Here is a 12,588-nt window from a genome sequence, read left to right on the forward strand (position 1 = left end):
GCACGGCCTTTCGGCTGCTGGCTCTCGAATTCGTAAGTGCCGCCATAAAATGTTGTAAAGCGCACTGTAAAAACTGGAGTTCGAGATGTGACGAAAGCAATTGCGAAATGTGGAGTCGGCGCTGCGAGCGCTTATATAAACGCTTACTTAGCGCACGCATCAGAAACCGAGATATTCAAGCGTAGGTTTATCGGCGCTAGAAACCTTTCTGGAAGTGCGCAAGAAAGATGAGAGTGAACGTTTTTTTTCTTTGTGTTGGGGCTCTTTGCCTAGGCACGGTAGCACAAGCAGCCGGTAAGTCGAAATTTTCTGCAAGGAATTTGCGAAGGTAGCTCGGCGGTTGGTACATTCAACCTGCACCGAACGTAGTATACAACATTTTGTTAGCGGGGGACTTCCAAACTCTTGAGCACTACCGCATCACGGCAGTTTCGTTTTTGCGCGTAACAACTAATTCGACGGGTACCAACGCCGAGCAGAATATTCCGTTGTTGCGTTGTCTGTGCGCAGCAGGCCTTGCGCGAGCTCACAGTCTCGCCGCACTGCCCACTCATCATCGCCTTCTACGTAGCAAAAATCTGTGCTTTTGCACTGGCTCGAATGCAGTGAATATTTCCTGAAGTTTTTTTCGCTTTTAACTGTTACTAAGTGTATTATGGTGAGGAAAAACTGAGAGCGGTCGCAAATGTAATGTTTAGTTCATTTTCGATTTACTGAAACACTTCTAGCCGAGGGAAAAATTTGGCCTTCTGTGCTTCTTCCAAGAAAATAGAGGACATGGTTTTATGCTGGTAACTCATACTGTTGCAACGCCCGGAATGCTTTTTGCGGCTGAATAATTTTCACGTATTCCTCTACCACTGTATGAGCAGTGGGACCCGCTGAAGCACTTCACTATAATTTCCTTTGGCGCATTCAGTACACAGCTTAGCAGACAGGGGAAGTGAATGAGGGGCTCGTCTGACGTAGCATGTGAAGGAAGGCAACAGCCATCGCAACCAAGGTGCATAAGGGGGATGTTTATTTTTCTGGTTTTTAATTTGTAGCGTTCATCAATGGGAAAATAATATTCCGATTAATATTTCGTTTTAACACAAATAATTATAAAGCCGAACAAAAACAATCATTCCGCCGGCGGAATACGGACACACGACATCCACATTTCGCGTCCATGGCTCTGCCAACTGAGCTAAGGCCACGGCTGTTCAATCCACCGCTTTCGGGGGTATTTATGTTTGCGTGTAACGGAACCTTGAGAGTGTTCGCCAGCGCTGCCCTCGTCCATAGCGGCGGACTTTGTACGTCCTGTATTACCGCGATGGGAACGTCATCGAACGATAAGGGCGAAAGGCGTGCGACAGCCCTCTTATGCGCCCTATGCCTTGAAGACTGCCAGAACCGAGACCGTGGTTAAGCTATTTAGCAGACAAGGGAAGGAAATGAGGGGCTCGTACATAACAAGGTAATAGCCTCCAGTCACTCTTAGGTTTTACCCAAAGGAATGGTTGATGCAGAGATATTCTCGAAATATTTTCAGCAGCTTATTTTTTTCTGCACAGAATGTTATATCCACGCTTTCATAATTAACTCATGATGGTCATGTCAAATTAGTGACGGTGTTGAAAAGATGAGAAAGGATATAAATTCAACGAACACAATGCACGCAAGAAACCGCATGAAATTCATGAAGCCTCTGTCGCACTAAGCTTTCTTCAAGCAGGGCGTTTGTGTCAAAACTACATTTAAATATCTGGTACTTTTACGGGGAGTTCAGCTAGTTCATTGCTATCTGCGGTCACAAAAACACTTTTTGGATTCAGTTCTGGGCTCTTTTCACGATACAATTACAAAACCTCACCGATACAATATCTGGTATTTTGTAAAATGCGATTTTCTTTCGAGATTTTCGCGATTTGATTTCCGCTTCTCCCTTATAGGTACCAAGCGGATATATTAGCTGTGTTGGTCTTTATATTTTACTTGTAGCATACACACGTGCCAATTAGCATCCGTCGCTGTATGCCTTCATGTGAGGAAGAGTGATGTGTTTTAATGATGCCCAGCATAAAGTTCTGCGTTTATCTTGCCGTGTGCTAGGACGTTTTGCAGTCTTCGCTTTGTTCGCAGGTGAAATGACCTCAGCACTTACCGAGGTTCAGGTCACATCAGGGTTGTATTTTGAGATACTAGATCTCACGCATATTTCTTTCATACTAGAATGCGTGTGCGTGACGACAGCTTTTTATCTACATACCAGTGGCTAGGTGGGGCGGCATTCTGTGCGCGCTGCTTTATACGCTCCTCAGGAAAATATTTTCACATCGCGCCTTTCACGGTGTCACTAAGGATGATTTGTTTTCCACAGGCGTTCCGGCTGACCCGTCGTCTACTGGTGCGGTTCCCCCAAAGTGTGCGCGTTCCTCCAATGTTGGAGTTGTAAGTATCCGATGTGCGGGATTTCTTTGCAATTGATACTAATCTCCTCTTTCTGCCGCACCCTAAAACTGTTGTTTTATCATAGAGGAGACTACGAAGCCAGGAGTCACTCAGTTGTCTCAGTGAAGGTGTAGATCCATTACGTTTCAAGTGAAGGGAGGGAATGAGCGCAGGACCAACGCATAATCTATAACAAGTGTCTGCGGGTCCACCCTCATGTGACGGAGACTGTTGCGTCGAAATTCGTCATAGGCTGGCACACAGCAGCAAATTCGACGAGAGAATGTGCTTTTCTCAGTTCTTGAAGTGACACAGAGCCAAATAGGTTGGCTTGTATTGACAGACTTGCGTGTTCCGACTGCCAAGAAGCCACGTTAACTGAATACGGAGCTTCCATATGCTTCATTAGGCCACGAGATGAAACACACTTATCGCCGCCCCCCCCCCCCCCCCCCTGCTTTCGCATGCAAACTGTAATACCGTAAGAGCAGTTTCTTAAACGCGGATCTCTGACTCTAGGCTATACCACCATTTAATTTCTTACGCTGATCACGGAATCTTTCAGGTCTGCCCTTTACGAGTTTGAATCGAGCGGAGTGAAAAAAATTGCTTCAATTTTAAATCCAAGTTTGTCAACAACAAATGAGTTTTGCTGCTGAACAAATGGAAACATGGCCATAAGGCGCATTAAAATTAATTGCTACTGAGAACAACAGTTGGGCACAATTCTTCTCAGTGTCCCTTATTCGTCATTTAAAGTGACGAATAATAGGTGGTAGTACAAAAGTGCAAGTTCGTGACCGGAAAGTTGGGCTTCCCAAGACAGTAAGCCCTGCGTAACATGAATACGTTCGAAAAGTTCTTAATTGGTGATTTCTGGGAGGAACTTTCCTCCGATTTTTTTTTGCTTTGTCATCATTATGATACATCCATTTTATAACAAAGGCAAGGGTGATTTCCTGCTTCGAGAATATCTAACCACTCGAACGTGTAAATGCTGGGTATCGGCCGCAAGCATTAACTGCTGAATGGTGAGAGAACAGGGATCTCAGCAGTGGCACTTACGCTTCTTTTATCTGTTTTGGAAGTTGTGGTATCCAACAATTAGGGTGTATGTGAAAAGTTCAATGTCTGAATGCATGTTAGCTTAGACGGAGCAACTAGTTTTGCCAGAGACTGCCACAGGCACTGATATGCGCTAGTAGTGTCGCATTTTCTTGAAAGGCAAAGCCTTCACCACGCTGCGACTGTTATTGCGTGGCAATATGCGAAATTATACTGAAACCTGCTTAGAGAGAGCGACTAAACGAGGTTTTATTATTAAAACTTTTTTTAGCGTGTATGTGCTGGCTTGATGTGATGGCGCAAATGCTTACAGGTGAAGGGTGGCATCCCAAATACGATGAAGGCAAGCTGCAATCAATTTGTCCTTACGTCGGCGGCTTTTTTTAAATTCTACATGTTATTACTTAGGTCGCCTTAAACGAGTGCAAGACGCTGGCGCGTTGCGGTTTGCACAATCCTGTAGCACCAAGCATGTATTACTGATTTCCATTTGAAGTTTCACTTCAAGCACAGCAAGTTCCAATATAATTTGCACCCCAGCTGGAATTTTGATGTATAGACACCACGTGGCGTTCAAAAGCGTCAGCATACCAAGTTTTCCCAGCCATGCGCGTGTGAATCGGTAGCCTTGTTTTTTCAGCAGATATGCGGCAGAGTGTGCTACAGCGAATTGAAAATGTTTGAATAGCCCAGTTCATCGGCTTTAACTGCATCCTGTGGTCTACGTTTACATGAACGATAAAGAAATATTTACGATGCTATGAGATTGCTGAGAATACTCACATTTTATTCTTATCTCAGTAGGCAGTTGTTCCGAGAGGCGTGTAGTCAATGGGCGCAAGAAGTCAAAGCAGAACACATTCCACATCTACAGTTGCTTTCTTCTCAGCTGATCAAGGCGCATTTTCAGCTGATCAAAACCCATGTCTGTAGAAAGGAGCGAGAAACTTAATTTTTGTAGAGGAACTGAGCAATTGGTCACTGACTTTTAAGTTATGCAAATAAGAATGCAGTAAAAGAGCGCGAAATTCCACCATAGCTGTCAGGAATGACAGTAGCAAGAAGATAAAATTTACCAGCATGTTCGGTACTGACACTTTGCGAAGCGGTCGACTGAAAGGCAAGTTTCACTTATTTTGAATGACCGCGTCACACTTTGTTACTATAGCGGAAAACTAGGTTTAGTTTCTTTTTTGCGTCGCAAAAAAAATCGGTGAAGCACTCTTGTACCGCCCTCTCCTTTTTCGTAATCACCATATATGTCGGCTTAGAGGCTTAGAGCCCAATATGAATAGGATTGGATGTGATTCACTCGGAAAAAAATTTTAAGATGACTATATGCAGATTTTGTTCTGTGTAGTTCTCTTTGAGTATTTGTGCTTTTTTTCCTTTTCAGTTCTTGTGGAAGCTACTTTTCCAGCCATGCGTTTACCAGTGCTCAGGGTTCCCCATTTCGTTTGAAAAGGAAGACGACGGAACACCATGCGAGGTAATACCCACAGGACATATCCCCCATATCTTCTTGGAATGATCGCCTTGGATTTCACAATGTGATGCGCCTAATATGTTCAACTTTAATGGTTGAACCAAACAGACGATCGCGTTTTCGCATGCGTCAAACAGGCGCTTATACTTACAATCCGAGCTATCACTTTCGCTTGCTTCCCTGCTTTGAAGTGATCGCATACGTGACTGCCCATAAGGTTGATTCAATCCTTTAGGTGACCAGTCCATCTACTTTGGTGAACTGGCAGTTAATAGTGTTTCCTACTGACACTATTCTATCCAAACCAATGCCGTGAATTATGAGGCGGGTTTCAGCGAAGGCTCCCGTGCTTAATTTGGTCACCTGGGGCTATTTGGCCTATAGGAAGTTGCAGCACACGGCGGTTGTAAAATTTTACCTCCCACGGACTTAGCCGGCGGGACCAGCAGAGAATTTACGAACTCTCTTTGGTACTTTGCGATCGCTTCTCTTTTACGCTGACATCATCACATCGACCTCTGAATTCTTTTTCTGGCTCCGCTATTAGTATGACGTCATCATCGCTGCAAAACAGAGCAGATTGCCATACGTAGCTTGCTGGTCTCTACCACTTGTGCCTCGAGTTGAGAAATGCGGTCATAGATGTATGCCCACTCAGAAAAGCTAACGGGACGCAGCGACGGTGAAGAATTATTTATTTGCATCCAGGGCACAATGTTAAGACGTAATGGTGCACTATGTATTTTTCACAACTAAAATTAGGCGCCAGATATATATTCCAAGCAGCTGCATTCCCAATGTCTTGATAACTGTTAGTATTGGTTATTTCAAAGATCCCAATATCTGAACTTTGTTATAGGTCTAACTAAGAAATGGACCGCTCCCAGTCAATTTATTTTAAAAGCTCTTCTAGAGTTAACGACATTCACACTGGAACTAAATTTGTCAATTCCGGCGCAGTGCTATAGCAAAAGTACTAAAACTTAAAGGCATGTTAAACCGTTCTCTACAGCAAGCTTCGGCTCTCCTATTTCGCGCTACGCTACTCCGTCGAACAGCTCCAGCTACACTTTTTTCCTGTGAGTCTAGCTTATCTTTCGGGAAGCGAGCGCTCATTAGCGCATGTCTTATCAACAATTAGGGCTGTATATCATGAAAGCTCCTCGGCTTCTAGTTTTATGGCCCTCAATTATTGCTGATAACTGGCGGTGGGCAAGGGTTACCCGCTTGGCGGAGGCCAGTGAATAAAAGACCGAACTGCGTTGAAATCCTTATAGGCAAGAGAAGGCGCGGGTGTGAATACAATAGCCAGAGAACCTTTTAGCGCGATTTCGCCGTGTCTTTTGGGTCTCTGAAGAAAACCCAGCACAGGACGCTTGAGTTGACGCTCCACACAGTCGCAGTCAGTGGTAATCTCCGGCCACCGGTTATGTCTTATCTTCGCGTTGGCGTAAAGGAAAATCCCTGCCTCAGAAGGGTCATTAGAGATAATGTCCACTACACTCTTCGTTGTAAACTTTACGGGCTGTGTAATGACGTCCAGCGGGAGAGTTCTTAAGTTGGCCTTCTAGAACCCTGCGTTCTGGCTTTAGATCTTCTGATTCTAACGGTTTCACTTGTCTCTATACAATGGTCGCACTCTTTAAGGCGCATGTACGGATGGTGCACCGCGGGCAGAGTAGATGGTCAGCGACCAGTCATACATGAATGAACTGCCTCCGTTTATGCTTTTTCTTTGTGTGTGCCCACAAGTGCGGTGGTACAGTGCCTCTTATTTTTATAGCAAAGTGGTCGATAAGAGTAAAATACAGTCAGCGGCGCACCCTTCACAAGCATGACCAAATAAAGCTATAACTAATTTAAATTAACCTACTTGCTTTGAAGGCAGCTTGAAATGGCCTTTTATATCCGAGTTTTATTTTATTACCGCATACTTAACTGAAACATTTGGCCCTCAGAAGGCGCGTTCACGCGAGATTACTTGGCGTTCTTTTTGCTCCTTTATTAGTGCATACCAAGCACACATATTTCTGTCCAAGTGTTTATTAAATCTACTGAGACATTTTTATACGCTGAAAAAGGCTGTTTACAGTTATTTGAAATAGTCTGAAACGAAATTCTTCCAAGATATCAAGTACAATAGAAATGCTTATCAAGGCGGTACGTTCACTTACGTCAAGAACCGAATACAAAGCCGTACTATGCGGGCATTATTTGTCTCTCTTGTCAACAGGCCACTTTGCCTTTGATACCAAAGCCGGTGAAGTGGATTCCTTGTGGAAAGAATTTGCAATCTATCTCGTCGTTGAGAGTAGTCGTAAGCATGTCATGCACCGTTTGAAAAACGCACCACATTCAGGATGATTTATAGGCAGTGCTATGCGCATTGTGCTGCTGGACGCGGCCGTTGGCTGCTGTGCGTGTGGCAGCCTTTGCTCGCTTCTCCCTGGCCCCTTTTGCGTCTTGAGAGGCCGCAGCCGTCACCTACTTTTCGTACACAGCGCTAACCGTCCCTGGCCGCTTTTGATGCTTTAGTGCCACCGCGTTCAGCCCTTTCCATCTTCTTTGCTTGGTAGTGTGTCCGCCATCCTCAGCCGCTATCGGCGCAAGACGCGCCATAGTCCTCGCCCGCTCTTATTTAGCCTGAGCGGTGCGTCTAGCCACCTTGGCCGCCTTTTACCTTCGTGTGCTGTCAGATGGAGTGGCCGTTGGCAGCATAGGCGAGTCTGTCTCTTTGACTAATCCGCGTCCATCGGAGGATATGGGTTGTACCACTACTCACTGCCACTGAAGAAATGAATGAAAAATGTCCACGACGGCGACAAGTCAATAGCTAGCAAGCGCTATATGCAAACTACAACATTCCAATAGCTCTAGATGCTGCGGCATCTACCCGAGCTTACAGAGGTAATCGGAAACTTAAGCTGCTCTTATATGCTCCTGCGTTTGTCTGATTTGCGCAAGGGCCGCGCCGATGGGAAGTTTTTTTTTTTTACACCATCGAAACTGGAAATTCTGGCAAGTTCTGGCTTTAGTTTCGACTGCAGCTTCTACTGTTTGGAACATTGTTTGCCTGAGTTTGAAGAGAATATGAGCGCTGAAAGAATATAGTTACAATAGAAACACTGCACCAACAGCGAAACATCGCATTAGCCCTCACCCTTTTAAACCTTCAATCGACGTGTGCTTATAGAACAAATCTTCTTCGCTTATGAGTCCAACTATGAGTAGTTTTCTAATGTGAGCTGAGGTTCTTCTGACAGCGCGAAGTTTTCATGTAAAGGACGTGTCTGACTTGACCTGCATTTTTGAGTAATTTTAGGAATCGTATCCTGTGTCCCTTTACTGCAACAAGATATTACTGAATTAACCGAGCGTGCAGCTATACAAGGAACTGAGAAAAAGCCAAGTGTTCCATAATAATACGCCTTTATTTATTGAAAACAAAACTAATCGTTGAGGGATTCGCGCTAGAAATTTCACTGGCGATAAATATTTTTCGCGATTCTATCAAATCGTACAGTGGGCGCACGCCGTCACATGAACCGATGAATATATGTCCCTAATGAAACTCAGGCCGTCGGCAGCTCGGCAGACAAAGAAAAAAAAACTAAGAGCATTTCATAAGTGCGCGAACAACCTAAATTGAGACGATTACAGATCCCAGTATAACACGAAAAAGGCTGACAGCAGGAGTGATGACGAGCATGCAAGAGAAAGGAACAATCGCAAAGATGCTATCCTACTGTCTCGACTGATGATCATTGTGAAAACCACGGCGCCTTAAGATTTCTGTTGGACTCCAGCGCCACTAGACCTATTCTGACCGCACTTCCGAGTCGCTCACTCTCCCCCGTCACACCCTCTTCGGCGCCATGAGAACATGTGTGCTCCGTCACCTGTCCGAAATAAGCGAAACACGGCCGAATTTCTTCGAATTAACGAGTTTCAACGACATTGTAAGAAGCGCACTTTTGACGGCACTTTGTTCTTTGATGACGTAAAAAAAAGCATTTCGAAGTTACCGGTGTCAGAAGCTACACGAAATCTGCAAAGAAACTCGTGCCATCACCTCATTCTGACGAAGCTGTTTTTTGACAACTTTTTTTAATGCGAAAGGATTTCTTGTCTCAAGGTTACCGTGTACCTGACCTGTCAGCATAGTATCGACAGAACGCGGCATCAGAGCGTGTCCGCACGTACTGTAAATCATTATAGCGGTAATTTGATTTATTTGATTATTTCATCATGTAATTGGCATGAATGAATCATCAAGTATTAAAATGATTAATAGAATCGGTAACTAATTGGATAAAATAATTATTCACCTGAATTTGTCAATAACTTCGCAAATTAATTTGTAATATATTCGAATTGACATATTAGTTCATTACCAAATAAATTAATCAAACCAATAAATTCAGTTACATGAAAGGAAATCACCGAATAATTAGTATACCGGTGTGCTTACTAGACGGTCTAGCAACGGGGCCCAAGTCTTCGGATGTGGGTCAGGCCGGGTAAGTGCTAGCACAGTTTTTTTTAACTTAATCTCCATTGTGTCACACAAGAATAGGTTTCAGCTATACGTACTCCCTGGATGGTTACCCGCTTCTATGTTTTATGTTTTGCGTATAACTTTCGATCTTACTGCATCGTCGTGTTTTTTATAGATTAGTTTATCGTGAATCTATTATTTCTAGGTCTCTTGTATTTTGATGAAAATTCTGGTGAAACGTGAGGTGCGCCAAATTCGTGCAAGTTTAAAGATACTGCGGGCTAAAATTGCAGATTCGATGAAAAAAAAAGAGAAACGCTCTTCCCTGGTATTAATGCCTACGCGTTGCTCTTTTTAGGTACCCGGAAGAATAGAAGGTGTTTGCGTCGATGGAAAGTGTGTTTCCGCCACTGAAGCACCTGCAACCGAAGCGCCAGCAACCGAAGCGGCCACCACCACCATTGCTGCTTCGACAACCGAAGAAGCCTCCGAGGAACCACTAAAGGAGTCTGAGAGCGCTGGTCCAGATGCAGAAACTGAAGCGCCCGCAAAGCCTTCTACGGAGACGTCTCAAACTGGTAATGAAGAGGCGGATAACGACGCCGCAGGTGAAGAGACAGAGCAAGCTGGCGAAGACATTGCAGGTGTAAGTGAAGAAAGCGAAGCAACTGACGCGGAAGAGTCCAAAGCCGACGAAGAGGAGAAGGCCGAAGAGGAGCAGAGTGATGCGGCGACTGGCTCCGGAGATGCTCTCATCGCTGACGAAGACATTGCAGCAGTCAGTGAAGACCGCGAAGCGTCTGCAGTGGAAGACACTAAACCCGCCGATGAGGAGGAAACCAAACCAGACGGCGTTGAAGAGAAGGAAGGGGGCGGCTCCGAAGGTCCAGCAGAGCTCGCGCAAGAAAATGCTGGCGAGGACTGAGGTGCAACCAACGCAGTCTTCGTAAAAATTTCGGAAGTTCTTTGTACAGTTAATAAATCTTTGACTTTGGATGCAAGCTTCCTTATGACCTGACGCTCGAATTCACTGAGGTGAATATACCAAAAGGGTCTTTGTGCCGTCTTGTGCAAAACACATACACGTTAGCTACTGTTCTCTCTGGCCTAGTTACCCTCACGCCGTTAAACTCATCACCGTTATGATAAACAAATATCTAGTTTTCAACAAAGCCGTTGATGGTAATGACAGCTGGAGCTGAAAGTGACGTAAAGAACACGTAATAAATGTTAAAAATGTCGTACGCTTGAGGCACATTGGCCGGCTGTCCCTAATTTTGAGCTGGGACCAATTCGGTGCTCCATGAAGAGGACGTGCATTAGTTAGGAATTGGTTGGACACTGCCATCCGGCATTCTAAAACATAACGTGCAAGTTAATCCTGGCAGTAGGAATTTCACCGATTTATGACTGCCCGCCTATTGTGACCAAAAGGCTTCGACCTCAAACTTCAAAGAGTCTTGGGCAGTGCGATCCCGGGCAGTGCGCCATTAATTGGCGCGATCAGCTGCTTAAGTTCTCATGGTTTCTTAGACAAACATTCAACGCTGCTACAACATGCCGAGCAGAGGATGCACTCTTTGAAGTACATTTTTGGGAGTAAGCTGTGAGGAATTGGTATGCAGGTTTATTAAATAACTTCCGTCAAAAACGATCTCCCGTAGATCAGAAACTTTTGCGCAGTCGTTTTTCATGCAGGCGTCCCGCAGACACTACATGGCATGAGCTGACACTTGCTATACAAAGAGAGGAAGCAGCTTCAACAAAAATAAACGTTTGCTTGATTGATCGAATTTTCTTTGCTTGTCCCATTCAAAAGCAGTTGTTGTCAAAGTAGCCTTCTGTGTAGGGATGAACTAGAAGATATTAGAAAAGAGAATTGCTGCAGTAAATAATGAGAAACCAATAAATGTCTCGCTACGAAAATTTGCACGCAAGGAGCCAATAACTCTAGACGCGTTAGCAGTAAAAATGTGAGGTGTTGAGGTTAGCAACTCTCCAGAACAAATGCCTCATTACGCCAAGCGTGTAAGAAATGTCACAGAACGCTTACGTAACTACGAAAAAGAATACATAAAATACCTCAGAATTGCAAGACTTATTAGTTAACTTCCTTTCCTTGAAAAATAAATACGAAGGCTATTATATAACTTTAACAACATACATAACAGAACAATGATTTCTCCCATATACCTCGAATCAACCCTGCCCTTTCATTGCTGTAGCCATTTTTCCCCGAAATCTTCGTAATGTGATCCGCCCACCTAACTCTCTCTCACACCCCGTGCTACGCTTGCCCTCTCTTCGAACCCATTTAGTGACCATCGCTTTCTTGTTTTCGCATTACATGCCATGCACTTGCCCATTCTTTCTTGATTTCGACTCGCATTTGTTCCCAGAACATTCTGCTCTCTTCCCACATCTTGAAGTCACATGTAACATTTTCCTCACCGGAGCTCGCTGCGCTGTTCTCAATTCAGGTTCACACTTTCCTTTTAGCCTTCATGTCTATGCCGCATATGTTAGTACCGCCAAGATACAGCTGTTATATAGGCGCTATTCAATCTCTGATTTCGAGGGAGGCAGGGCGCTTCTCCATGTTCACCCGTCTGCCCCGTCAGCCGCCATACTCTTTGAGAATCGAAACTGAACTCAACTAAATAATCAAATTGAGGGTTGCTCGCAGCTGAAAGGGCGCTGCACAGAGGGAGGCGGGGAGAGGGCAGCGGACCCCATTTCGCAAATTTGTACGATGAAGGGCGGTAAAAAAACTGCCCCTCCGCCACGCCTTGAGCCGGGAGCCATTTTCATCTTTGCATAGTGTGGCGGGTGGCCGCGACGCTAGGCGACTGCAATGTTCTTGCGTGTCATGGTTGCCTATAAGTGTTCCGCGAAGTTGACGCCACATGAATAAGGTGGATAATTTCTTCTTGAGCGATATTCGTAAACTGCTGTTCATCACCTGCAAATGGTTGCGAAGTGCACTCCACACCAATCTTACTCGCCTACCTAATTCACTCTCGTGGTAGTGAGCGGCAGTCACTACCCGCCCAGAGTAGATGTATTATTCTCTTACCATTTCCTACGCTACGTGACTATTGCA

At 44.8% G+C, this 12,588-nt stretch overlaps 1 protein-coding gene across 1 annotated transcript; it reads left to right on the plus strand.

Moving 5' to 3' along the window:
- The first annotated feature begins 135 nt into the window (after positions 1-135).
- LOC144118895 (uncharacterized) lies at positions 136-10,481 on the plus strand. The gene is made up of 4 exons (XM_077651677.1): positions 136-294; positions 2,366-2,436; positions 4,898-4,990; positions 9,844-10,481. The coding sequence occupies exons 1-4, from the start codon at positions 228-230 to the stop codon at positions 10,408-10,410; spliced, it is 798 nt and encodes a 265-aa protein (XP_077507803.1). The 5' UTR covers positions 136-227; the 3' UTR covers positions 10,411-10,481.
- The last annotated feature ends 2,107 nt before the right edge of the window (positions 10,482-12,588 follow it).

Source organism: Amblyomma americanum, chromosome 2 (assembly GCF_052857255.1).
Source record: "Amblyomma americanum isolate KBUSLIRL-KWMA chromosome 2, ASM5285725v1, whole genome shotgun sequence".
Taxonomy (NCBI): Eukaryota; Metazoa; Arthropoda; class Arachnida; order Ixodida; family Ixodidae; genus Amblyomma; species Amblyomma americanum.

Bases quoted from the DNA above. Each gene is read 5' to 3' on its own strand.
- LOC144118895 (XM_077651677.1), top strand. From the start codon at position 228: ATGAGAGTGAACGTTTTTTTTCTTTGTGTTGGGGCTCTTTGCCTAGGC. The intron at 295-2,365 runs GTAAGTCGAAAT...TGTTTTCCACAG, and splicing joins CACGGTAGCACAAGCAGCCG to GCGTTCCGGCTGACCCGTCG. The intron at 2,437-4,897 runs GTAAGTATCCGA...TTTCCTTTTCAG, and splicing joins GTTCCTCCAATGTTGGAGTT to TTCTTGTGGAAGCTACTTTT.